The following is a 26,293-nucleotide window of genomic DNA, read 5'->3' on the forward strand; positions in this document are numbered from 1 at the left end:
GAAACCCAGGTATAAAAAGAGCCAATCAGTTCTCATTATTATTTTGTTTTTTTTTACCACCCCTCATATTTTGGACTTGAGGGGCCTACTGTTCATTTCCAATATGAGATTATCCCTTTTGCTGGCCTTTTGAATGATTTGAGTGTTTTCTCATCACGTCTGCAGCGTAGTGAAATAAACAGACAAAAGCAACTGAGCTGAGAGAGGAGCGAGAGCAGAGACTGAGATTGATAGCTTCAGCGAGGGCGGAGGGGGTGATATTAGGGGGAGCCAAGAAGCACCAGTTGCCGCATTGCCACTTTTGAGCAACTTGGCTCTCAGACATGGTAGAGATGAGAAGGAAGAGGAGGAGGGGTGGGGTTGAGAAAGGAGGAAAAACTGCAAAACTGCAGTATCGAGTCCCTTAATGAGTGATCCGTTGCATAGTTCCAAAGTGATGGATGATAACTGGAGCTTAACTTCTCTATTTTTGAAGTGAGTCAGTTTTTTTGTTTCTGCTCATTTTTCCTGTGAAAAGTGGCTGTAGACATGCACCTCATTAAATATACATGAAGTGATGAGGGAGGCAATGCGGCACCTGTCCTAACTGCAGGATCTGCGCTGACTGGTTAACTGGGCAGCGATGCAGAGTAGGAACTGGGAGACAGCTGATGAGGGGAATCCAGCTTAATATTTCATCACATCACCTGACTCAGCCTTTCAGAACTTCTCACCCTAAGCTACTGAATTATGAACTTGGCAGCAATTGGAAAACATACCGTGATCGTAATTAGCTCATTTTTTGACACATTACTTTACATAGTGCAGTCATGATAATGAATGGCATCTCAGTCAAACACTGCAATTCATTTTTATTGTCTTTCATATACGTTTTAAGGCGCTTCCTCAAAGCTAAGAGTCTTTTCCTGATAAAATAATTCTCTACTTCTGGGAGAGAAATATTTAACTGTTTGATCAAACTTCTTAAGAGTATAAGAAAATACTGTTAGATTTGAGTTTTGTGATATTATGTCTTCTCATACTGGTTTACATGCAAAGACTCAATTGTGTTAAGACCTCGAACTACTTACTGACGTATATTTCACCGTATCATCACGTTCTTGCTAATTCATATCCCATCTTTTTGGCTTTTTAAAGGTATATTTCTCAGCTGCTTTCCATTATATGAACAACCATGAAATTTGCTTCACCCAGCTGCTCTTCACACCTTCTAACTTCACACATAAACGGCATAAAGTATGTTTTTCAGATTCAGGAGGAAAATGCAGGGTATAAATGTCACAAATGCAGGACGGTCTCTTATTTGGCCAGAGATGGCAACACTCAACCAAAACCGAGCCCTCCTCCCTCTGCCATTGGCTATTTTTCACACCATCCTTCCCACTGTAAACTGACCTACCATGTCAGCCCTCGGCCGCTTTTAATCTCTGCCAAAGGGGCACCCCGACTACTCCTTCACATCCATTCTTTACAGTCCGTTTCCCTCTTGTTCTCTCTCTTTTTTTACCCAGTGTGTTTGTACCTGTTTTCCTTCTACCTCTCCCTCTCTCCCTCTCTCTCTCTGAGGATTTAACATTCTTTCCGCTTGGCAGTCATTGTGTATTAACCAGGGCTTTTGTCACACGCCACCCGTTGTCTGTGACAGAACACAGCGTACTCCCTGTCTCCTCCTTTCTTTTTTTCTCCTCACACTCCATCGTTCACTCCCTTTTTTTTTGTCTGTTTGCATCACTGTTATACCTCTATTCACTCCCATCCTTTTTTGGTTTGTGCTATAATAACTTTTATGTGCATCGATCATCCATCTCTGAGGGCATCTCCGTTCCTTCTTGAATCCCCATCTGTTTCTCCCATTCTCTCACATGCCAGCTCTGTCCGCCTCTGTTTGGTGAAGCAGCGTGAGCTATGCGATTTGTTTTCTGTGGCAGCTCTTTGAACTTTCCCTGCAAGCCTGTTGCTCAGCAAAAGTGGAACATGCACATTAAAAATAACACACTCCAGAGCACACTGCTTCACTGTCTCTGTCTGTGCATTCCCCAAAATGAGGAAATATGATTTTTTTTCCATGCCAGGAAAAGACGCGCCACATTCCAGATCTTCATGACTTTCACCCGAATCACTGTGCTGTTTGGTTTTTTTCTTCAAAGTTTAGATCCATGAATGAGATGTTTCCTCACTTGAGGGAGATGATGCAACTCGCAACTATGGAGTCTTGGCCTGTTAATGTCACGGAGGAGGGGCTAAGGCCTGAACAGGGAAAAGGGATTTACTGGTTCATTCATTCTAGCCCAGATACTCTATTCAGCTCTTTACAGACTGTTTTTCCCCACAGAAAGAGCAGCGGTTTATTTCATGCTGAAATATTCCCTGACGACATAATATATGCAATCATTGCTTGTATCTTTATTTTATCCTAATTTGTTTTCTGCCAAATTTTAAGATGGATGCGTAGCAGTTTGAAGTTGGCTGCCAGCATTTCCTTCCTCTGAGAAATTCCTACTGTGGCCTATCATTACAGAAGATTTTGACTTGATTAAATTTGATATCTTTGTCGTCATTAAAATTTAAGCCTCGTAAAAGCTGCATCTGGGTGAGTAATGGTATGCTGAACTGTGAGGGGCCAGACTGCACACTGGAAGATGTTCAGTGTTTCTCTGTGATGATTTGCATGAACAACTGTAAAAGTATTGTAGAAGAGGAAAGCACTTTATATGGAGGTTTTCTAGATCTGTGAGTAATAGTCTGTGCCGTTCTGGCTGTATAGAAGTGCTGACAGTTTCCAACAAGTGAAGGCATTGATTCATTCACTGGGTTTTTTTGTGGTCTGTGCTGGAAGTTGGTTAGGACGTGGATGGAGTGTTAAGTATGACCCGGTGTAAGTTAAAACACTTTGTATTCTCTGTTTAAACATGAAAAGGGGCAGTTGGAGGAAATGAAAGAGAAAAGGAGGAGGGAGAGGAATGGGTGAGCAGAGGGGGACATGGGAAGAAAGGGGAGAGAAAGACACATGGGAGGGCCAAAGACACGTGATTCTGTCCATTCACATATCTCAAGAGGTGTGGCAATAGTCGCCGGTAGCAACCGGGCAAAGTCCCAATACTGTGTGTGTGTGAGTGTGTGTGCACAGTTGAATGAACAGCTTGTGTGTCTGGTAAAAGACCCTGGCACTGGAAGGGACTGTTCATAGGAATTCAAGTCAGCCTGCAGAAAGTGTGTGTGCTTTAAAATATGTGCCTGCTTGACCGAACTTTCTCCTTTAATGTTTGTTTGAGCCTTAGGATGTTCTGTCGGGAAAGAAGAAATGAGGAAAGATGCCTCATAAAATCTGATGTTTTTCTTTTCTTTTCTGTTTATAGATGCATTCCATGGTGGTTTGTCCTACAAAGGCCTTAATCTTAACATCTAGTATCCCCCTTTGACTTTTCACAAAGTTGTTATTTAGCTTCCTTACATGTATGTAGTGTTTAGTCAGTGTGTTGCTATAACAGAAGCTCATGTTAATGAATTAATGATCAGAATTCATTGTTTTTTTATTTTATTGGTTTATTTAATAGGGTCCGTGCACATTTATGAACATTGCTGTATAAAAAGTACACCTATGTAAATATGCCAGAATTAGTAAAAATAACTACTTTTCATCTGCAGTCCCTAGGCAGCTGACAGAAACAAAACATAAAACAGCCAACATTCATACATCACTCATTTGCTATAAATTAAAAAAACATTGAAAATACAAATAATAATGACATAGGCATCATCAAAACAAACAATCAAATAAACAAAAAACAAATAGACATAGTGTTAACAGAAAGTTTTTCCTCTTCATTTTGGCCCGTCATTCACATGAAAACAGGTAAAACATTAGAAATAGCTTCTAAAGTGTACATTTTTAAATGTTATCACCACTTCTTGTGCATGCCCATTATTTTTTATAATGTATACACACCTGAAATGACTAAAACAGCTTTTATATGTGCCTCTCTGTTTGGTTAGATTTATTACTAGTTTACAACTTAATGCTGTGTTGCTGCATCAGCGTGCAAAAATATTGGTGTTTTTTTCCCACCAGGAAATATGCCCAGAATGTGCTTCTGCAGTATTTGACTTATTGTTGATGTGGACTTTTGATGAATTCTTGGTGAATCCATGTAGCATCTTGAAGCTTTTGGGACAGCACAGTACAGGTGTCGTGCAACCAAACCTTGCAGAATGACATCATGTTTGTTATGTAATAATGTTATATCCCCACATGCTCTATGTTTGTAAAGTCTGCAGAAGACACACTGGTGGTCCGAAGATGAAGTAACCAACGTACCCGTGGTCTTAATAGTGACAGGAAAATATTTCTGAGCCTTTGTCTGTTTTTTTGATGCAGATTTTATGGAAATAGAACAAAGGGCCATTGTTCTGTGTCCACTGGGTGAGAGAGTGTTTGTGAGAGATTCCACACAGTTTGTTTTTCATTTGCTTCTTCCCTCCTGTCAGCTTCCCTCTCCTTTAATGCCTTAATTTCAGCTCAGCGCACCTTCCCTTTATCCTCCAGACTACTTAGTCCTCCTGTCAATACATCCTCGTCCTGCATCCTTCATATTTACAGTTGCTAAGGGGAGGTGGTACTGACCTTGAACACTGCTCGTCAAGGACAGGAGTGGCTTAATTATTTTGCCTCTGAAGGGACTCTATATCTGAAAGCCTGGGATGCATGGTGTTAATGCTTTAAATCAAATATATTCTAAATAACTGGGAACATTAACATGCCGACATGCTGGTGAGTAGTGTCATTAACAGCATGTATCTTCACAGAACACAATATTATATTAAGTCAAAGTGATAAAATGACATTGTTGTGCATGGATGGTTTCTACAGACTAAATTTTAGGCTTTAAATGTGAATATGATGGGTTCAAATTGAGAGGATTATGAAGCAATAATTAATTTCACAAAGCATGGACTCTCGTCTCACTCCTTGTATATTTTTGGAGCACCAAGGCAAACTGTGCAACCCAGCCAATTTATCAGAGCACACCAAGCTAATGTGTAATGATGTGCCGTGTGGGCTAATGTGGTCTCTCCTCAAAAAAAAGCTGCTTCTCTTACTAATTAGTTGAATTTACAAGTGTAAGTTCAACAAGGTCTGGCTCAAGGATGAGGCATTTACTGTTGATGGAAACCCGTGGTAAAATAATGTAAAATGAGTTTGCTGATTTATTTTTGCTATATTTGTAGACACCTTATTGTAGCAGGTTATGTTTTCATTATATTTTCGAACCTATTTTGTGTGTCTGATGGGAACTGCATTGATGAGGTTTGTTTTCATGGGCAATGTGATAAGCCTTTTCTTTGGTTCTACGTCTTCAGAGAGCACATGAACTCGATTGTCCCTGTAGTGTGTTCTTGCCCACAACCTCCATTTAATCAATTAACACGATATAAAACTTCAGCAAAGCCAAAACATTCATATTACAGTAACACATTAGAAAGCCTGCTTCATCTCGAGCAAGAAAACATTTAAATTAAGAATTAACAAATGCCTGCATCCACATCAGGAGCTTCATCACCCATCACTAAAAGGTCTGCATTCGTTAAGGTCTTCAAGTTAAGGAGACCTAAATAAAGTTTATGACCTCAGTAATAAGTGCTGATTTTACCTGGATCACACAGTAGCAACATCTTGACTGTTCAGACTGCTTTTTTTAATGCTAGACACTGTAGAGGCACTTATATTGCTGTAAATGCAAAAGAGGGAAAATATTATGTATAAACTATATTCCAACATTAAGACTTTTGGAAAAATCCCAGATTAAGTAGTTGAATAAAGCATAAGTGCTACGTAATGGTGAGTCTGTGATGTCTCATTTGTAGCTGGATCTGTAACTGTGAGGTGAAGTGCTGCCACAGAATTGAACAAAAAGTGAGTTGGAGTTGGGTTCACTCATTTCTGTACAACCCAACTAAGAAAAGTGAGCCGAAACAAGCTATAGAATAATATCCAATCTGATATCACAGTGCACCCACCTGATACTGTCTTATGAAATGTCTTAGAGTCACGGAAAAAAATGATTAGACCATCAAAAGTCATCAGTTACAATGCTTATGCAATCAAGTACTAACTCCTGTGTGTATCATGTGATGAAAACAGACAAAAAAGAAAACATGGAATGCCTAGAAGCACTGTTTTTGTCAGTACAGTGCCATAGATATTGATGTAAGAACTGAAGTGATTTTGGTTATTATCAAGAAAACATGGAAAATGCATAGATATCAGCTCTGAATTTAAACTCTTATGAACTATTTTTGTTGTTATCATTATTTTTGACCAAACAAATGTCCCTTTAGTTGTACCAGGCATTAAAACAAACAAGAAATTGAAGAAAACAAGGGTGGTCTAATACTTTTTTCGGCGACTGTATGAAATGGAGGCAGATGCTATAAATCAGTCTGTGAATATAAGTATTATAAAAGTAAATGTAGACTGACAGGTGCACCAGTGTAAAAAAGTAAAGAGGATATCAATCATGTGTAGTGAGCGGAACCCACTCTCATAGACTGTTCTAAAGACAGAACAAAACCTGAGGGTGATGCTGTAGATACGTGTGAATGTGTGTCATCTTGTTAAATTTTTGTTCAATCTGTTGTTGTCTAATTGGAAACACCATGTGTTGATTGATAATAGCAAAGCAACAACAGCTTGTTAGCAGTGTGTTTTTATTTCGGACAAATTGATAAAGATTGGCTGTGCTCGACATAGACTCTAGATGAAAGATGCCAATCCAGTGCCGTGACTGAATAAACCAAGCGAGACAGCAATGAAAACAACATAACTTTGGCTGCAGCGCAAAGGGAGAAATCACAGTTGGCCAGACTTTGAGACAACTCAGCCGGGAAACTTGACTTTTCAATTTGCTCTGTCGGCGGAGGAAAGTGTAGACAGCGGGGAGGGGAGGGCTGTTCTGGTTTTGACTGTCGCTTGTCAGATGTAAACAGCTGCTGGGCTAATATGGGAGATGCTGTCCAGAACACAAGCACATTTTTAGTTTCAATCTCTCTTGTTATCAAGGACACTCTGAAATCAGCTGAGAACATTTCTATTCTGCCTAAGGACATTTGTAGTGTACTTGAAAGACAGGTATTTGGGTCCTGCAGAAATACAAACTAGTGATTATTCTGTGATGTCTAATAACCAGGTAGCGGGCAAGAGACTTCTACTGTTAAGTAATTTTTTTTTTTTTTTACTGATATGAAGGACCATGGAGGCTGCTATAAATTGCTTAAAATAATTTGATGACTGGGATTGTTGCCAAATATCATTCATTCATTTGTTATTCAGCTTTTTTTTTATTTTTAACAATTTAGAGTAGATATTCATTCTATTTAGTGTTGTTTGGGGCTGTATAAGTTAGTTTTATTCAGTTGCTCCATTTACTGATACGTTTTGTTCAGGGTGGGTGGCAATTATTAGTACTGATGGAAGAGGATACCTGTATTTGGAACCACTACGTAAGAGCAGAGTGAATGAGAATCTTTGTTAACATCCACAATAACTTTGATAACTCAATCTTCAGCATGGTAGCAATTTTTCACAAATAATCACTAACCATTCTGATTTGCCTGTTTCTATTCATAAGACTAGAGGCAACTCCACTGGACTTGAGAATTGTTGCAAATTGCTTGAAAAACAGTTTGCTGGATTTCCTGTGAATGGAACGTAGGGATTGTTCAGATCCAGGCAGTACTGGTTTTTGCATTGTCTCTTCCAAAAGTCTTTTCGCAACATCTGGAAAAGCATTGTGCCACAGAGGCAACTGTCAAAGTTAGTGGTAATGTAAAGTAACAGCTTTTTTTATTGTATTTTATAGGATATCAGAAACAAAAGAAGAAAATAATAAAATATATCAGATCAGATGACTGTAAAATTAGTTTTCTGAGATACTTTGTTGGATTTTGATCAGTCTCATGCAGTGATGATATTGTAGTTTGTAGATGATCAAACAGAACCTGTCAGTCTGAGACTCTGGACCACTGCTTGTGAGTTATTTCCCTCAAGCCAGATGGCCCCTGGAGGCCCTCAGGGGTCCAGAGGCTAAGATGTGTCCGCACTGATCCAGAATCAGGGCTCAGTGTTTTCCCAGCTTAGCCGGCCAGGGGGCTCGAGCAACAATAACAACATGTGCTGGGATCACACACTCTGCTCTGGTGACTCCCTGGGAAACTTGAAAAGGCTAATGCAGTAGAAAAAATGTTAGTTAGCATATTTCCATGAGCAGGAATGTGTGCAGGACGTCCATATTTGGTGACAGTGGTTAGCCTAGGCCACACTCGGGTTATTATGTGTCCTAAAGGTTTTCAAAATGGCAGCTGCACACATTATGCTGTTGCATGCAGATAAACGGCTCATTAGTAGTCTTTTAGCAGGCAACACCCCCCACCCCCACCCCACCGCTAACATTCTAACACCTCTGATCCCTGTACAGCACTGAATAATATATGAGTGTTAACCGCTGATCGATGTCAGCTTCTAGCATTACCTTATCCGGTTACCTACCTGAAACACGCACTTTCCCTTGGTCTGTGGGATTGGCTCGAAGCAAGATCTGTCATTATTAGAGCTGTTGTACATGTACACACTTACACCTTAAACCAGTACCAGCACACCTGGATCACATTCACCAGTATTTACAGGAGTTCAGGCCTTCTCTAAGTAACATTCACTGACTTCAAGTCAATTCATATCTATAATTTGTATTGCAGCCGATCCTCTCAATTTTTATATAAACTGTAGATCACAGGCGATCTAGAAAAGATTATCATTGTCTGTGTTAAAAACATTAAAACACAATGTTGGTTTAACCCATAAAGACCCACAGGTACTTTTGTGGCAGTTCCCGAATTAATGTTTTCTCTATATTTAACCTTTCTTAACTGATTTATCACCATTTATTGCTATATGATCCTCTTTAGTTTGAGTTTTTTTCAGTGTAAATCATATATTTTCCTGTATTTATTTCACTCATCATATAGATGTTCATAAAAGCTCAGTGTAAATTCAAAGGTTATCATATCAGAAACACACAAAACTGAGGAAAAAATGATATTTTTACATAATCCAAGTGTCTCCATCCACTGTCAATGATCAAACTCCATGGGTTTTACTGGTGAATCAATGTTGTAGAAGATGACGGTGTTTCCACAGCAATGAAGGAACCTCTGAGCGTCCAAATGGGTCATATCTGATGACCATGAAAAGATGACAAACTGTATTCTACACCAATTATTTACATGGATTGATAAAATTAGTGGATCAACAGGTATTAAACAGTTTACATCAGTAGTTGGTTTTGGTTGACAGTGGCAGTTTGGGTCTTTTTGGGTTAACAATACCTTTATTTCCACCATGAATCATTATTTTCATATTGATATTTTCACATTGATAACGCAAAATAAACACAACAGTTGTGGGTCTTTTTTCACAGCAGCGATTGTTGATGGTACCAGTAACTACTACGGATTCCATTCCAGTGAACCAGCATGCACAATTTTGAAGCCTGACACCATTTACAACTGTATTTTCTAATGCAGTTTCTGGCCGTGAATAAGCAATTAATAATAAAATAACAATTAAAATAACATGCATCGCTCTGTTTAACATAAAGCTTGAAAATGACAACTATTACCATTTTTAAACTCATCGTCTCTGTTTTGGTTTTATAATCGGCTCTGCATCTAAAACACTACTGCTGCTACAATGTGTACATGTACAACATTTGAGGTACAAATGTGTGAAGCTATTTGATCCTGTACTTGTTTATGCCAAACAGGAGTAAACCAAAAAAAAAAAATGATGCAATTGAATTTTTTCCAAAATGAGACTAGACTTCTGTAAGATCAGTTATGATGTAAAAATCATCAGATCATGCACCAATACTCCAAACACTCCACAAGAAAAAGAGTGTTTATATCCGTGTGAAAGTTTTATGCCTCTGGCTTAGCTGACCATGTGGATGGCTGAATTAAATCCAGATGTGGCGTCTATAAACTGAACATAGCTGCGGCGTGGAGCAGAGAGAATTTCAGAGTGGCTCTGTCTGTCCAACAGAGACTGATCCCATGAAATTGCGTTGTATGTCACGGCAGTTCTTAGGGTATTTGGCGTGTTATATGTATGCATTTTTGACCTTTAGCGTGTTATTCAACATCGTTTGATCACGTGTCAATTAGTTTCAGATATTTTTTATTCTGAAGCCTTATCATAATACAGACTTGAGATCCCCTGATCAGTACCTTATGCTTCATTTTTGATATCAGCATAACAAACGCACAATCAGAAATTAAAAGAAAACAACACTGATAAAGTGAGGAGGAAAAAAAGAAGGGGGCAGAAAAACAAAAACACAATGTGACATCTCACCTAATTCCCCCTAACCCCCCTCCCCATCCCCAGAGCCACTGACATAAATCGTGGTAGTGCTACGCTGTGGGCTACTGCTTCTCTAGTGGATCTTAACTGTCCAGCCCTTCTATATATGACATCACTGGTTTCCAAATTTTTTCAAATTCTCCCAGTTTGTTGTTAAGTGTATATCTAACCCTCTCTTAGTGAAGAGTATCCATCATTGTTGTTATCCAGGCTTTAAAAGTTGGTGTCTCTTTTGACTTCCACAACAGAAGAATGAGGTCGAGTGTCAATTTACGCCAAGATCTCTGGTTCACATAACCCTAACCCTCAGTGAGTGGTATTTGGCGTGGCATGAACAGACACGTGGAAAGCTTAAAATGCATACAGATAACACGACAATTAAAAGTGGTGTGTGTATTTATGAGAGTCATGATATCACGTTGGTCCAACACAGCTGATGACAGGAATATGCTAATTTATTTAGACTTTATTTAACAAAGTAAGTTAGTTAACAACTGATTCTCATTTCCAATAATGACCTGGCCAAGAGGCAGCACAGAAACAGGATGAACAACAGCACAGATTACATGTACAACAAATCACACAGTGTCAAATAACAAATAGAAAGGCTAAAAACAGGTGCATTGGTCCTCAAATGTAACTTTCACAGACCTTTTATATGAGGAGAGTGGTAGGAATGATGTGAGTTTTAGGGATTTTTGCCAAGAATTCCGATCGTTAGCAGCAGAAAATTGGAATGAGGATCGACAGAGAATGGTACGGACTTTGGGAATGTGGAGTTTAATGAAACTGCTGGAATGAAGAGTATGGATGGAGTTATGAATGGGGAGTTGTGAACGCAGATATGGTGGTGTTTTAGCAACCGGGGTTTTGGAGATAAATTACAGTATTTGAACAGTGTTTGTAAGCGATCTCATTAGAGCTGCACCATATATCGTTTGAGCATCATCATCGCAAATAGTGGCATCGCAGGTTGTGCAAAGTAGGAGGAAAATGAACTCGACATTTTCTCATCTAATTTCAAGGGTATGTGACACACACTGCGCAAGGTGATCCACCAATCACAATCGTTCTTAATCAGGTTTGAGTGAGGCGCTGGTAACAACTTTGAAAAATGAGCAACAAACGAGAAAATCACCAAGAACAAAGACTTGGTGCCAAAAAGAAAAGTAATGTCAGTTATATGGAATTATTTCGGGTACAAGAAGGATGATATTGAAACACGTGTTCTGTGTCGATAATGTCTTGCACCTGTTGCCACAATCAGAGGAAACACAACTAATTTGTTTGACCATTTACGTCAGCACCAAACGGCTATTATATCCTCCTGAGTATTTTTTCATATTACAATATACACTACAAACAAATAGTTAAGGATATTTCTTTTTTTTGGTAATTTTTTTGTCATTTTTGCCATTTGTAAATAAAACTATGTCTGGTCATTAAAAAAATGTGTTTCAATTCAGTTCACACACAAAAAATTAAAAAGCGCTGTGCAAGAATCCCAACTGAAAAAAATTGCCAAAAAATTCAAAATATCCTTAACTTTTTGTTTGTAGTGTATATCACATGGTTAAAAAAAAGTCACAACGTCAGTTTTTTCCAATATCGTGCAGTCCTAGAACTCATGTTGGGTCGCCTTCCTCCTGATTTCTACAATGTTCAGTGGCCATCAGTCTCCAGCTTCTCCCCTCCCTCTTTCTATTCCCCATCTCACCTTCTCACTGTCACTGTCTCACACACCCTCTGGGTTGCAGAAGACACCATCTCCACTCCTTTGTTGCCCTGTCGGCTACACTGAGCGCTGATAACGGGAGGGAGGGGATGTCTGTGGAGGAGGAGGTGGATCAGAGGAAGGGACAGAGGGGAGACGGGGTGTCACAGTGTGTCAGAGCGACAGAGCTGATGGTGTGATGGGAGATGCCAAGTGAGAGATGAGCCGCGCAAATACAGACATTTTTGCATCTAAATAAGTGCTTTCTCCTTTTGCAGCCCATCATGTCAGTCTGTGTGCATACTGGTGAGATCCAGGCCTAAAATTAGACATCTGTGCTTTTAATTAAATTTTCTTCTGCCTGCAGCAAGTGAATTTCTCACAGTCAGAGTCAACAAACTATCCCTTAAGTGTGATTAAATGACTGCATCTTGCTTTACTGTTTCACTGTGACATTTTAATTGGTAAGGTTATGTTTGGGGATGCAATAAGTTAATAACTAAAGCTTTGTCTTTTCTTTATTGAAAATGTGCAGGGTGTCAAACTGTGTTTCACCCTATAGTCCATGGGTGTCAAACATATGGCCCACAGGCCAAAACAGGCCCACCAAAGATTCCAGTGTGGCCCATGGAATGAATCTGTGCAGAAAATGACACTGAAGATGTTAACAGTCAAGTGTGTCAGACTCATTTTAGTTCCAAATTCCAACAATATTGTGTCTGTTACTAAATGTTTTGTGCCTTTGTAGATAATGCACATATATAAATGATAACTGGAGGCATAATATTGTTAAATTAAACGTATTTTTCTAAAAAAATTTCAGGTTTTTCAGATAATTTACATTTTTGTGAAAGGATAGGAACTTTCAGAATTTAATGTTTGCAGTTCTTATTTTTTTCTAGGTTATTATGCTATTATTTTACTGGTCTGACCCACTTGAGATCATATTGGCTGAATGTGGCTCCTGACCTAAAATGAGTTTGACACTCCTGCTGTAGTCTAATCTGTGTAAAGGTTTGCTCTTCCATAGGGTTTCATTATTTGTAAGAAAACAAATGGAAAAACTGCAATGAGTTTTAATGATGCCTTCATTCTGTTGCATTGTGAGGCGGATGTAACAGTTGGTCAGCTGACCAAACCCTGACTTAGACTCAAACAGATGGAAAATAGTTTAGAAAAAAAACAAACTTTTTTTGGTAGAGGAAACACTTTAAAAGGCTGTGGACCCTTAAAAAAGCAGATCCCTGTGGAGTTCTTTGCAGAGACAGATGGCATTGGTGTCCAAAAAGCCAGGACTTTGTTTTTTGTGTTTTTTTTCTGGTTGTCAGACAGAATTCTTTGTATCAAAACCAAACTGTTACTGACAGATTAAAAGGTGACTGTTTTTCAGGGGCTGTCAGTTAAAGTTTTTGGCAGTTTGTCTTCCCAATTTAGGCCATGGTTTTCTCTGATTCAGACTTCACTCCGACCATTTTTTTTTTTTTAGAGGTCTCATTCCAAGTGCGGTGACCCACATGGAGGCGATTAAAAAGATGCACCGTGACAAAATATCTTGTGGCATTTTGAGTCAGCATCAGCAGACGTGCTCGCGTTGCATCAGACTCACCTCAACAGAAGTCATCGTATTATTTATGCATCATGGTGTCCTGTTACCAAATTGTTTTTGAATTTGACCACTTGGGGTGAAGCTTGGCGTGTATTTCATGTTTTGCATATCAGGAGCTGAGGTATCAAATGAGTTGTTGTTTCTTAGTCTGTCATTTGATCCAAAATGATACCCCTCCTCAGTCTATGAAATTTAGTAAGTAATTTAGTCCATTTAAGGAGGCTTCAGGCATGGTTTTTAGATTAAACTCGGCTAATTTTTCAATAATATTACCCATTAAAACTGCCATCACATCCCACAAGTATTGTGCATCTGCTTCGAATAATGGATAATAAAAGTAATTTTTCCAAAAACAACATTATTTTGTCATTAGTGATGCTATAGGATTGCAGAGGAGAGCTGAGGACTGTAGCAACAGGGTTTCACGATCGACTTCTTGAAAAATGCACAACAAATCTGCAAAAGCCCTATCAGTCAAAAAAATGAGACAAAATGGGAATCACTGGCAACCAGTGCAATGCTTTGAACAGAGCTGGCATAACAACAAATAAACCCATTTCTGACCCTTGGGGTTGCTCATTTGAAAGAACCTGCTGCAGTGGCTGCCTACATTGTGTCCCAGTTGATAGTCTCATCTCTTCTGAAGGCAGTGAAGCTCAGTTCACATATCATCCTCAAATTGGATGCAAGGTAATAGTAAGTTAGTTTGAGCTGCAAAGGTCTGAGAGTACATTTAATTTTCATCCTTGTTGTCTTCTCTTTTCAGGAAGGACGTGAGCAGTATGAATTGGCTGCGACCTCGGAGCAGGGGGGCAAGAAGAAGGGGAAGGGGAAGAAGAAAGAAAAGGATATGGATGAACTGAAGAAGGAAGTGGATATGGTGAGTGTCCGGGCCTCAGTTTGTTTTGTACTGTCTTCAAAAGGTTCTGGATCTTTGTCATTCTTTACCCTTTACCTTTCCATCTTCCTTCTCCCCCCACCTCCCCTCCTTCCTTTTAATCCTCGCCTCTCTCCACACCTTCTATTCATTCTTCCTCCTCAAACTGTAAATGTTTCTCAGCCATTGTTACAGCTTGTGAGAGTTTGTCATTCTAAATTGAAAGGTCACCACACAGTGCAGTCTAAATGTCACTGATGCCACCTTATTTCTCTCTCTCTTTTTGTTTTTCCTTGTAGGATGATCACAAGCTGACCCTGGATGAGCTCAATCGGAAGTATGGAACAGACCTCACCAATGTAAGTTGAGTGAAATATTGTGTGCAGATCCTGCAGTCTGACTGACTAACAGAAATGACTTAGGAATGAAGCCTCCAAACTCCAGAATCACAATGTAATTTTAAAAGTGTCCCACATTCATCATCGATGGCACATAAACATCAAATATCATTAGATTAGCGTATGTTGTGTGCTAATAACTTCCATTTGTCTCTGTAGCCTGACAGCTAATATTCAGCTCAAGTCAAATTCAGGATGGCAGTTTTGAGCTGAAGCAGGATTAATGAGGTTTAGATGACTTTTAGAATGACTGAGTAGCTTTTGTGTTTTTTAAAAAGGAAAGAAGAAAGAGTGTGTGATGAGCTACTGCAGCCTCAGCTCTCAGGGATTTCCTCTAAGAAGAGAGAGGGATGTGATGAGGTGGGGGAAGGTTGCAGGAGTAAAAAGGAGGATGGTACAAGACAAAGGCAGAATGGACAGATGAATTTTTTTTTTTTTTTTTCTATCTCACCATTTGATTTTTGCTAAGGGCGTCCACTCTGATGGAAGTGGAGCATTGAATAGAATCCAGAATCTTCTTTCCAGAGATAATTTTAATAATAATAATAATAATAATAATAATAATAATAATAATAATAATAATAATGATACTAATAATACATTTTATTTATAGGCGCCTTTCTTGGCACTCAAGGACATCGTACAGTTAACAAGGAGAGAATAAAACAAGGAATAAAATATCGAGTAAAAAGTAAATTTTTCAGTAATTAAGTAATTTTACATTTAATTTTTTTTTATGAATGTCAAAATACACTAACACGTGCAGATATTGATGGGTTCAGGAGCTGTTGTTAGTCAGCTATATCCAGTGTCAGTCATTTATTATGTCTAAATTTTTCCCCCACTCATTCAGCCACACTCACACTCCAACTAGCCTCCTTCCTCATGTAAATGTGCTCCTGGTCATGCTGTAACGATGAAGGAGAATAGTTAATCAGTGCCGCTAAACTAGGGGCTCCGAGCTCTGCGTGTGCGTGCATGCATGTGCAGCGCCTGTGAATAATTTATTAGCAGCAGAACCCCCTCTGCCCTGATTTCGTATTATCCTATTTGTCTTATCTTCTCTCTCCCCTTTACCTTCACTCGTCCCATTTTCTCCCTCTTCCTTCTGTTCCTTCTGCTTTCCTTCTACTACCTGCTGATGAAGGAAATGGACCTGTTTTTGTGTTGATGCTTTGTTGCTATGCAACTATTAGCATCAGCAGTCCCCCCTGGATTTTAATGTGTCAGTGAGGTTTTGTGTACATGGTCTGTTAGACTTGCAAACAAAGATGAGTTAAAAAAAAAAACAGTTAATTATCCTGCTTTCAATATGTCAGCTGGAGTCAAAGCATAAGATCTTTATCATTAAGTAAGACTTTATCTCTCTGCTCTGAATGTATTAGGGTTTGACCAGTGCAAAGGCGGCTGAGATTCTGGCCCGTGATGGGCCCAACGCCCTCACTCCTCCTCCCACCACCCCAGAATGGGTCAAGTTCTGCAAACAGGTAAAACCGGCTTTGTTTTCTGATCCACAGTATTTCTGTGCCTTCTTATTAATTAGCCGTAACGGTGACAATCTGTGCAGATATCACCACCAAAACATACTCATTAGGTACTTGGTCAAATTTCAGGCCCAAAAGGTCATACCCTTTATTTTTTTGCACAGATGTTTGGCGGTTTCTCCATGCTTCTGTGGACCGGTGCCATCCTCTGTTTCCTGGCCTATGGCATCCAAGCTGCAATGGAGGATGAGCCTGCAAATGACAATGTAAGAAAAGGACTAAATGGTTGTGTAACATCCTATGTCAGGGTAATGCATGTTCATTAGTTTGACATCTAAGTTCACAAGTGACAATCTATTAAAGATGCAGTTTGTTATTCATTTTGTTCTTGCTGTTACTGTGACAATTTATGGGAGAGGCGTTATGGATTTCAGTGGCTATGTGAATATGTACATTCTATGGTAATTAATACTAATAATTAGTGTGTTAATTACTAGTTAGTTTGACAGTATGAGTTGGCAGATGTTTCCTGAATCTATAAATCTACGTTTGAACTCAATGATGAAGTCAAAACACACAACTGAGAAGTTCCATCCACACCGTTCTCCAAATATTGCCTGAAATTACAAATGTCATGTTTCATCTCCAACAGTTGTACCTGGGTGTTGTACTTTCCGCTGTCGTCATCATCACTGGTTGCTTCTCCTATTACCAAGAGGCCAAGAGCTCCAAGATCATGGACTCCTTCAAAAACCTGGTGCCACAGGTGAGAATGTCATGCATTTAATTTGAACATTATATGTCCCACCTACATAAAAATGGAAAGTGATGAACTCCTCTTAGCCTTGTTACATAAGCTTGTAAAAAACACTGCTTACATTTGTCAAAAAGAAGTGGAGAGGAAAACAGCCCAGAAAACAAGCCATCAGTCTGATTTTATCCGTTGTCTTATGAGTGTCTCTGTCACGTCTGTCTCACAGCAAGCCCTGGTTGTCCGTGACGGCGAGAAGAAAAGTATCAATGCTGAGGAGGTGGTTGTTGGAGATTTAGTGGAGGTGAAAGGTGGTGACAGGATCCCTGCTGATCTGCGAATCATCTCTGCCCACGGCTGCAAGGTGGATGCTCTCAACTCCTGCTATTTTTCTCTCTGAGCAATAGATTTAGACTCCTTGATTTAAGGGATGCCTTGGCTTTTCATATTCCTGTATCTTACTGCACTTCAGTTGACACTTTACGATCCCTTGAACCTCTTAATGACTCTGCTCAGCCAGGAAGTTATACTTTGGTTTAAGAAGATACTTGGAAAAATGATATATGAAACCTTTTAGACTAGTTTCAACCACTTTTAATGAATGAATGTCACCAATGTGAACAAAACTTGTCTAGTAGAATATGTGGGGCCAAATTACCCTCTTAGACTTTTTTCTTTTGAAGTCATTATGGACTCGTCTTGTTTTGACTGGCCTCATTTTGAGGACAAAAACAAATCTGTGACCCATTTGAGCTCCTATTTGAGGTTATTTCACCTGCCTCTGTAAAATGTAGATTTTGCTCCATTGTGGACCCAAAACAGCCACTTGACCTGGATCTGCCATAGACCTCATGAGCAACTAGTGAAAGGAGTAACAAGTGAGAAAGATGTTAGATATTCCCACTTCAGAAGGAAACCTCATGACAGCTTTCTTCGTTAGGTGTGATAAATGTCCACTGTTTCCTTTTCTGTCATGGTAATCACAGCCGATGTCTTTTCTCAGGTGGACAACTCCTCTCTCACTGGTGAATCTGAGCCTCAGACTCGTACTCCCGACTTCTCCAATGAGAACCCACTGGAGACCAGGAACATTGCTTTTTTCTCCACCAACTGTGTTGAAGGTGTGAAGACAGGATCCATCAATTACTTTTGAGACATTTCATCTGTTCTTCAAATTTTGTTTTCACAAAATAATCACTAAGAGTCTTACCAGACAAAGCATTCTTTACACTGGAAAATTGTCTGCTCTCCTCCCATTCTAATATACAGGGTGTCCCAAAAAATTTGACATCATTTCATCCCCTAATAATTTGTTTAAAATGTGTTTGCTCTTTTTGCTCAAAAAAGTGTAATCATTTTTATTGGTCTGCTTTCAGGAATAGACATGCCGTTCACTGGAACAGAAATGGCGCTCTGTGTATTGAAGTACACCCAAACTCAATCAAATGTGAATTTATTATAAAATTTCATAAACAACCCCACCACTTCCCACATGTGTAGAGGAACTCAAGAAGAGAAACACTGAGGCTCTGGAGAATGTTACACACGATATACTGCAGCGAGTGCAGAAGGAACTCCACTACCAACTTGATGTGTGTTGCGTCACAAGTGGCACACACACTGAACATTTGTAGTAACTTTGGAACATTATAAAATTACCATCCCCCAGAATTTTTCATTTGAAATTTGTAGAATAAAACATTCTATGTCCAGAATAAATATTATTAAGTATCATTTAGTCACTCTGATATGGACATCTCAAATTATGTCAGTTTTTTTGGGACACCCTGTATATTCACTTGGCCATGATGAGTCGGGGCTAGTCACAACCATTTATCTGATACTGGGTTGGTATGATATGATAAATGAACACCAAGATATCTTACTTAAAAGAAGAATAAACTATAATTATATATAGAATAAACTTAAACCTTTCATTGACGAGAGCTTTTTTCTTTGCGTGATTCTGGGTCTATCCAAGTGTATCTTAATATTTTCATATTTTAGTCTGTGCATGGGATAGACCAATATCCACAAATAATTGTACATGTCTATGTCATCGGTGTTGCATCATCAGATAACTGGCAAATAAAGATGGGAAGTGGCCATTGTTCATCTGTTGATTCTAGACTGACTTTATACTTCAAACGTAGTGCTTTATTTAAATGGTGGGTCAATGTTAACTGACAATAAAATGCTTATGTTACTACAGGAACTGCCCGTGGTATTGTGATCAGCACCGGAGATCGCACAGTCATGGGTCGCATCGCCACGCTAGCTTCTGGACTCGAAGTCGGACGCACACCCATCTCCATTGAGATTGAGCACTTCATCCACATCATCACCGGTGTGGCCGTCTTCCTTGGTGTTTCTTTCTTCGTTTTGTCCCTCATCCTCGGGTACACCTGGCTGGAAGCCGTCATCTTCCTTATTGGTATCATTGTCGCCAACGTGCCAGAAGGACTCCTAGCTACTGTCACTGTGAGTCCTGGTGTTAATCGTATCGTAAAATTGTGATCATGTGTCCTGAAATGGAAGACTAGTTTCCTCAGTCCCTATCTGAGTAAAGTGCTCCCATCTCCAGGTATGTCTGACTCTGACTGCTAAGCGTATGGCCAAGAAGAACTGCCTGGTGAAGAACTTGGAAGCTGTAGAGACCCTTGGCTCCACCTCCACAATCTGCTCAGACAAGACCGGCACCCTGACCCAGAACAGGATGACTGTAGCCCACATGTGGTTTGACAACCAGATCCACGAGGCCGACACTACTGAGAACCAGAGCGGGACCTCCTTCGACAGGAGCTCCGCCACCTGGGCTTCCCTGGCAAGAATCGCTGGACTTTGCAACCGTGCTGTCTTCCTGGCAGAGCAGAGCAACATTCCCATCCTGAAGGTAAGCTTTTATTCTGTTCAGTCCCTCTTTGGCATCTTGCTCTTGTTTCCTTAGAGTTAATTCTAAACTAACACAGCTTTTTAATAAGATGACAACCTACAGAACAGAGATTGGAATTATTTGAAAAATAATGAACTGTGAGGACTTAACCCCATCTCTTATCCTTTTCTGATGTTGTAAGCATTTATTTTGTGGGTGGGGATTTGGCCTTCTGGCTTCCTTTACTTTTTCACTGTGCCCACAATTACAACAAAACCAAACATTTTTGTTGTCGTTTGTCATTTTATTTTCCTGATATTGGCATCATTGTTGGCATCAAGGCTACTCAGAATGTTTGTTTAGTGTTTGTTCAGTTATCAGAAAGAAGAACAGAAATGTTATGAATAAATTCTCCCCACTGTAAGGAGCAAAAGGTGACTACAGCGCTAATAACTGTTTCATGCTGCATAAGTTCTCACTGTATTTTTTAAAACCTTGTAAAAGAACAAATGAATCATCTTTATAATATGCCAGTCTTTAATAATATCACACGTTTAATACACCCTTTAAACAAACCTGTTATGTTTTTCTACTTCTCCTGAGATGTTTTTCACTCAAGCAAACAGACTTGTTTTCCAGCTCTCCCTTGAGGAAATGCACACATTTTGAACCACATAATTATCCTGAACCCCACCCACCCAAAACACACACCAACAAAAACACCTACGCAAAAGGACACTTGTCCCCTGGCTCACTCTCTGTTCTTGGAGCTCAGTCCCTGGTTTTCACCCTGTGTTAATAACCTGTAAATGTGTGTGCGTGCCCATGTATGTGTGTGTTAAGCACCTGTAAATGTCTGGCTGGCATCATGACTCTAATTACCAGTCATTCTCTCTCACTGCTCATTGTGTTTTTTCCTCTGTGACTGTTACAAGAGTGAGAGGAGGGTAAACACGGGCTTTGGTGTTTTTCAAGGCTAGTAATTATGCTGGAAAAAAAAAAAAAAATCTTTGAATTAGCATTTTTCTGTCATTACTGTCTACCAAAACAGATCTGTCTTGCTTCCTATCAAGTTCTATTGTAGAACATGCATGTAATGATCATGTTATTTCAGATATGCCTCCAAACTTTACTATCCCATCTGTTCAGTTTTTGTCACTATTTGTATAGGCCTGACGATAGTTAAATTTTGCACAGACTCCTTATAAAGTAGAGCAAATTATTGGCCTTGAACATTGGACGTTAACACCATAATGTGACTTCTATCATAGATACATATCAGTAGATAGACCGAAATAGTGAAACATTAGAATAGTCAAACATTAGAAGTGATCAGTTATCCAACCAAGTGGCAAAAGATGACGTTATTATGTAAAACAATGTGGAAATAGAGAGGGAAATATGATATTTCTGTCAGTTTCCTTCAAGTCATTTCATCCAAGTGAATCCAAGTGGGTATTTATGGAAGAATGGTCTCAGGCCTCTCAGGTGGAAAATGTCAAAAGTGCAGTGTTGCAGTGCATTGAAGATCACAAACCACTATAAAGCTAGGCATAATTTAAAGATTGATTTTTCTCTTTTATCCATTTTTGTCCTTCAGAGAGATGTAGCTGGTGATGCCTCTGAGTCGGCTCTATTGAAATGCATTGAACTGTGCTGTGGATCAGTTCAGGATATGAGAGAGAAGAACCCCAAGATTGCTGAGATCCCGTTTAACTCCACCAACAAATACCAGGTATTAAGTTAATGTTTGTTTATGTTTGTGGTGATAGAATGTATAAATCTGAAGTAATTTCCCTTTACAGTATCGTACTTCAGAAATGTCAGGATTTGACGAAAAAGGGAAATGTCAACTCATGTGATTCTCATGTTCATTATAAATTAATGCTAAGATCCTAACAGTCTCTTTTTGTATGACCTTTGGTGTAATTTGTGTTTGTTCGTAATTTTTAAATAGATCTCTCTTATGCAATCTGTTCTGATAGAGATTTTAAGAGAAGCTTAAAGGTCAAGAAAGTTACACACATCATGTTCCTAATTTCTTTGTCATTCTTGCATCTTGAATTGGTACTTTTCCTTCTCTTTTATCAGCCATCAGGGATTTTAGACCTAAAAAGTCCAACCTATTTTTCTTTTTTTAGCTTTCCATTCATAAGAACTCCTCAAGTGAAGGAGAGTCCAAACACCTGCTGGTGATGAAAGGCGCTCCAGAGAGAATTCTGGACCGCTGCTCCACCATCATGATGCAAGGCAAAGAGCAGCCTCTGGATGATGAGATGAAAGATGCTTTTCAGAACGCTTACCTGGAACTCGGAGGACTGGGAGAGCGAGTGTTGGGTAAGGACAAGCTAACGCTGGACCTTCTCTCCAGACCTTTGAACTTTAAATAATATTTCACATCATTATTCCAATCCCTCTGAAGACGTAAAGCCATAATTGTCTTGGTTTGTGTCCCATTCAGGTTTCTGTCATTACAATCTGCCTGACGACCAGTTTCCAGATGACTTTGCTTTTGATACTGATGAGGTTAACTTCCCTACTGAGAACCTATGCTTTATTGGCCTAATGTCCATGATTGACCCTCCTCGTGCTGCTGTGCCTGATGCTGTGGGCAAATGTAGGAGCGCTGGAATCAAGGTATGATCATGTCGAAATAAAGTGCAGTTTTATTTAAAGGTGCCCTGCCACACGTATTTCATTAATGTTGTGGTAATGTCTGAAGTTCTACCATGGAATCTGTAACATTTTTTGTGGAAAAAATGCCTTGGTTACCAACTTTCAAGCCATTCTAACGTGGTATAGAAAACCTGCTGGAAGACTCGGCTCGATTTGCGCCAGTTCTCATGAATATTCAACATGCTAATCTGCCTGGCTCTGATTAGCTAACAGCTAGCCAATGAGAGCCTGGCTTTTCAGCATCCTTTACAATGCGCAACAAGTAGAGGAACTGGCAGAAACCGAAAGTGAAACTTAACATGCTTTGAATGTCCGACTCCCGCCTTCTGTGCCTCTCTTGTACGGTGGACCTTACATGGAATTTTCACAACTTCTAACCTGTATCCACTGGGCCCCCTCCACTGCTCTATGAGCCCCTCTGGAATGATGGGTCCCCCCTTTACGGCGCCCCAGCTTGCTGTATATGAAAATTGTCACTGAGCTAGATGAACTCTGTGGATGTGGTCTCACCCGAGGGAGCTCATGAATAGTAATGAGCTCGGGCATTAACACGTCACACAGACCAGTTTTTCTAATTGACCCGATTTCTCTACTTATTTCTTTTCAGTGGCAATAGCAGACAGAGGAGTTAGGGTTCATTTTCAAATTCACTACATAACACAAACACCTATGGACCTAACATATTTAAAAAAAAAAAAATTACGAGTAAAAATGGTTTTGTGTGGCAGGGCACCTTTTAACATAAAATCAGTTATTTCTCCAGTTTCTACAAATCAAAGTTTTCCTGTTTGCTTCTTAAATATTATGAGCTCAACTGTTTCTTCTTGTAGGTCATCATGGTCACAGGTGATCATCCAATCACAGCTAAGGCCATTGCTAAAGGTGTGGGCATCATCTCTGAAGGCAATGAGACTGTTGAAGACATTGCTGCTCGTCTGAACATCCCGATCAATGAAGTCAACCCAAGGTACTGATTGTTTTGAGAAGATCCACATGCACAGAAAGGCTAATATTTCATTGCTTTAATAAGCATAACATAAGTACTGCATCTGGGGTACCCCAAAGCCCCTTCCTGGGTCCTATTTTGGTCTTTTCATTTGAATTAAATTGCTCAAAGTTGAGTGTAATGTGTTTATAATCTTTCCAGAGATGCCAAAGCTTGTGTTGTTCATGGTGGGGACCTGAAGGACCTGACCTCTGAGCAGCTTGATGATATCCTGAAGCACCACACTGAGATTGTTTTTGCCAGGACTTCCCCACAGCAGAAGCTGATCATTGTGGAGGGCTGCCAAAGACAGGTAGAAATGCACTGAATGTGATTCATTCTCTTATGAGCTCTGTGGTGTTTGTACTCCAGTGTTACAGTTTGGCAAACACAGCATGTGTTAAGGCCTTATTATGTAAATTCACGAGAGACTATTTGGTATTCTTGTCCCCTAATGCTTATTTATGATTATTGCTTTGGTCTGATCACTAAGTTGGCAGAATAATCAAGCAGAGCAGCTGTCAAGCTGTGAGCTCACACATACACATGAATAATCATGAGTGCATCGGCAGGCAGTGCAAACTCTTTATTGATATTGTGTGGACCAAGCATTGGTTTATTTGCTATCTTTGTGGATTAACACCTATCAAAGGCTACAGCAAACATTGGAAAAACTGGAAGTTATTGCCCTGTTTTTCTTAGTATTCAAATTTTCAGTTATTGCAGGAAATAAGTGCATAAATAAAAATCCAGTGATCTCAAGAAGGAGACTGGAAGTGTGAAATATTAATGTATTTCTGAATTTTAAGATAAATTTTTGCTGGACTGTATTCATCTACAGCTTCATCTATTGGTAATAAGACATTTAAATAGATATCTTAGACCAATAGTGCATTTTAATTTAATGCAGTTCGGCTTCAGGAAGGCTGGCAAGTCATTGAAGACGTGCTGTCACGGTTGATCAAAGTACACAGTAACTGATGGCCTGATGGCAAGTGGCACAGCTAACATAATGTATTCCAGTGTGTCCCACTTGCTTCCTGCAGGAGGAGAGGGAGACTTGTTATTGCAGTAACCTCTATATTAATTTCAATTTAGAACGATTTTCTATGAAGGCAATCTCTCAGGCCTAAATCTATAAACAGGTTGTAGCACATCTTCTGACTACCTTCAACTCCCAACATCATTTCAGATGTGAGTGGACTGCTGTCTCTTATTCACTTTAATCTGCCAGACGTGCTGTCAAATGAAACGAAACTCCCTGAAGCCTTCTTTGAAAGTTGAGCTTTTTCGCCTTTCACACAAAAGCAAATTATTTTGTGAACTGGATGTAACTTAAGAAAATGGAAATGTCAGTCAGCAATAAGATTTGTGACTTTTCTTTCAAAAGGAAGTGACTCTTGTTACTGCTTCTAAATGCAGGGTAATGCAGTTTGACTTTTCACAGCAGGCAAAAGTGACATTCTTTGCTCAAGGATACTATTACTGCTGACAACAAAACCAATAAAATCCTGACTGAATGTGTTCAAAGACAAAAACAAGTGTAATTTTTCCTTTCGTGTCTATTCGTTCCCTTCCATTTGACTGACTTTAATCTGTTCGGGAAACATTATTTCAAGCCTCAAACCTTTTCCCCACAGGGAGCCATTGTAGCTGTGACAGGTGACGGTGTGAACGATTCTCCAGCTCTGAAGAAGGCTGACATTGGTGTTGCCATGGGGATCGCTGGGTCTGACGTCTCCAAACAGGCCGCAGACATGATCCTGCTGGACGATAACTTTGCCTCAATTGTTACTGGCGTGGAGGAAGGTAACAGATGATATTTAACATGATGCATAGGGCACGTGTTGAGCCGAAACGCTGAATAAATCCTGAATTCCTTGTGTTGCATCAGGTCGTCTGATCTTTGATAACTTGAAGAAGTCCATCGCCTACACTCTGACAAGTAACATCCCTGAGATCACCCCCTTCCTCCTCTTCATCATTGCCAGCATCCCTCTGCCTCTGGGAACCGTCACCATCCTCTGTATCGACCTGGGAACTGACATGGTGCGGACTGATGAAATAGAGCACACTTTTATTTCACATTTGTCAACCTGTTGACTGGTTGTGTCCTGCCTCTAGGTCCCTGCCATCTCTCTGGCTTATGAAGCAGCTGAGAGCGACATCATGAAGAGACAGCCCAGAAATCCTAAAACAGACAAACTGGTGAATGAAAGGCTTATCAGCATCGCCTACGGACAGATTGGTAAACAAACCCTTCCATCATGATTTCACATTTTAACCACTGAAGTCAAAACCAGGAGTTGGGGGTGGTTCTCCCACCCTATAGTTCTGAGTAGTAGAGTCCTTTCAGCATGTGGGAGGTCCAAGATAAGTAGAAGAATGGCATGTACCAGAAATAGGCTCTCACTGATAGAAAACTGGAGCACGTGTGTGGTTGTGTTTGGGTGACGACAGCACCTCTGGCTTTGGATTATTCCCTCTTTGGTAGTAAAGCCCAGAATAGGTTTGAG

At 39.8% G+C, this 26,293-nt stretch overlaps 1 protein-coding gene across 1 annotated transcript in view; it reads left to right on the forward strand.

Annotated features, from left to right (window-relative positions):
• The window catches only part of atp1a1a.1 (ATPase Na+/K+ transporting subunit alpha 1a, tandem duplicate 1), a 31,837-nt gene that overhangs the window by 1,991 nt on the left and 3,553 nt on the right, over positions 1–26,293 (forward strand). The window contains exons 2-18 of the mRNA XM_030158387.1: positions 14,501–14,614; positions 14,911–14,970; positions 16,395–16,496; positions 16,658–16,759; positions 17,146–17,259; positions 17,474–17,608; positions 18,248–18,365; positions 19,457–19,725; positions 19,829–20,137; positions 21,717–21,851; positions 22,258–22,453; positions 22,578–22,753; positions 23,623–23,759; positions 23,940–24,090; positions 25,418–25,586; positions 25,672–25,826; positions 25,902–26,025. Coding sequence (XP_030014247.1) covers positions 14,501–14,614; positions 14,911–14,970; positions 16,395–16,496; positions 16,658–16,759; positions 17,146–17,259; positions 17,474–17,608; positions 18,248–18,365; positions 19,457–19,725; positions 19,829–20,137; positions 21,717–21,851; positions 22,258–22,453; positions 22,578–22,753; positions 23,623–23,759; positions 23,940–24,090; positions 25,418–25,586; positions 25,672–25,826; positions 25,902–26,025 — 2,566 coding nt within the window. The remainder of the gene's footprint in view (positions 1–14,500; positions 14,615–14,910; positions 14,971–16,394; positions 16,497–16,657; positions 16,760–17,145; positions 17,260–17,473; positions 17,609–18,247; positions 18,366–19,456; positions 19,726–19,828; positions 20,138–21,716; positions 21,852–22,257; positions 22,454–22,577; positions 22,754–23,622; positions 23,760–23,939; positions 24,091–25,417; positions 25,587–25,671; positions 25,827–25,901; positions 26,026–26,293) is intronic.

The sequence above is a fragment of the Sphaeramia orbicularis genome, chromosome 2, assembly GCF_902148855.1.
Source record: "Sphaeramia orbicularis chromosome 2, fSphaOr1.1, whole genome shotgun sequence".
Taxonomy (NCBI): Eukaryota; Metazoa; Chordata; class Actinopteri; order Kurtiformes; family Apogonidae; genus Sphaeramia; species Sphaeramia orbicularis.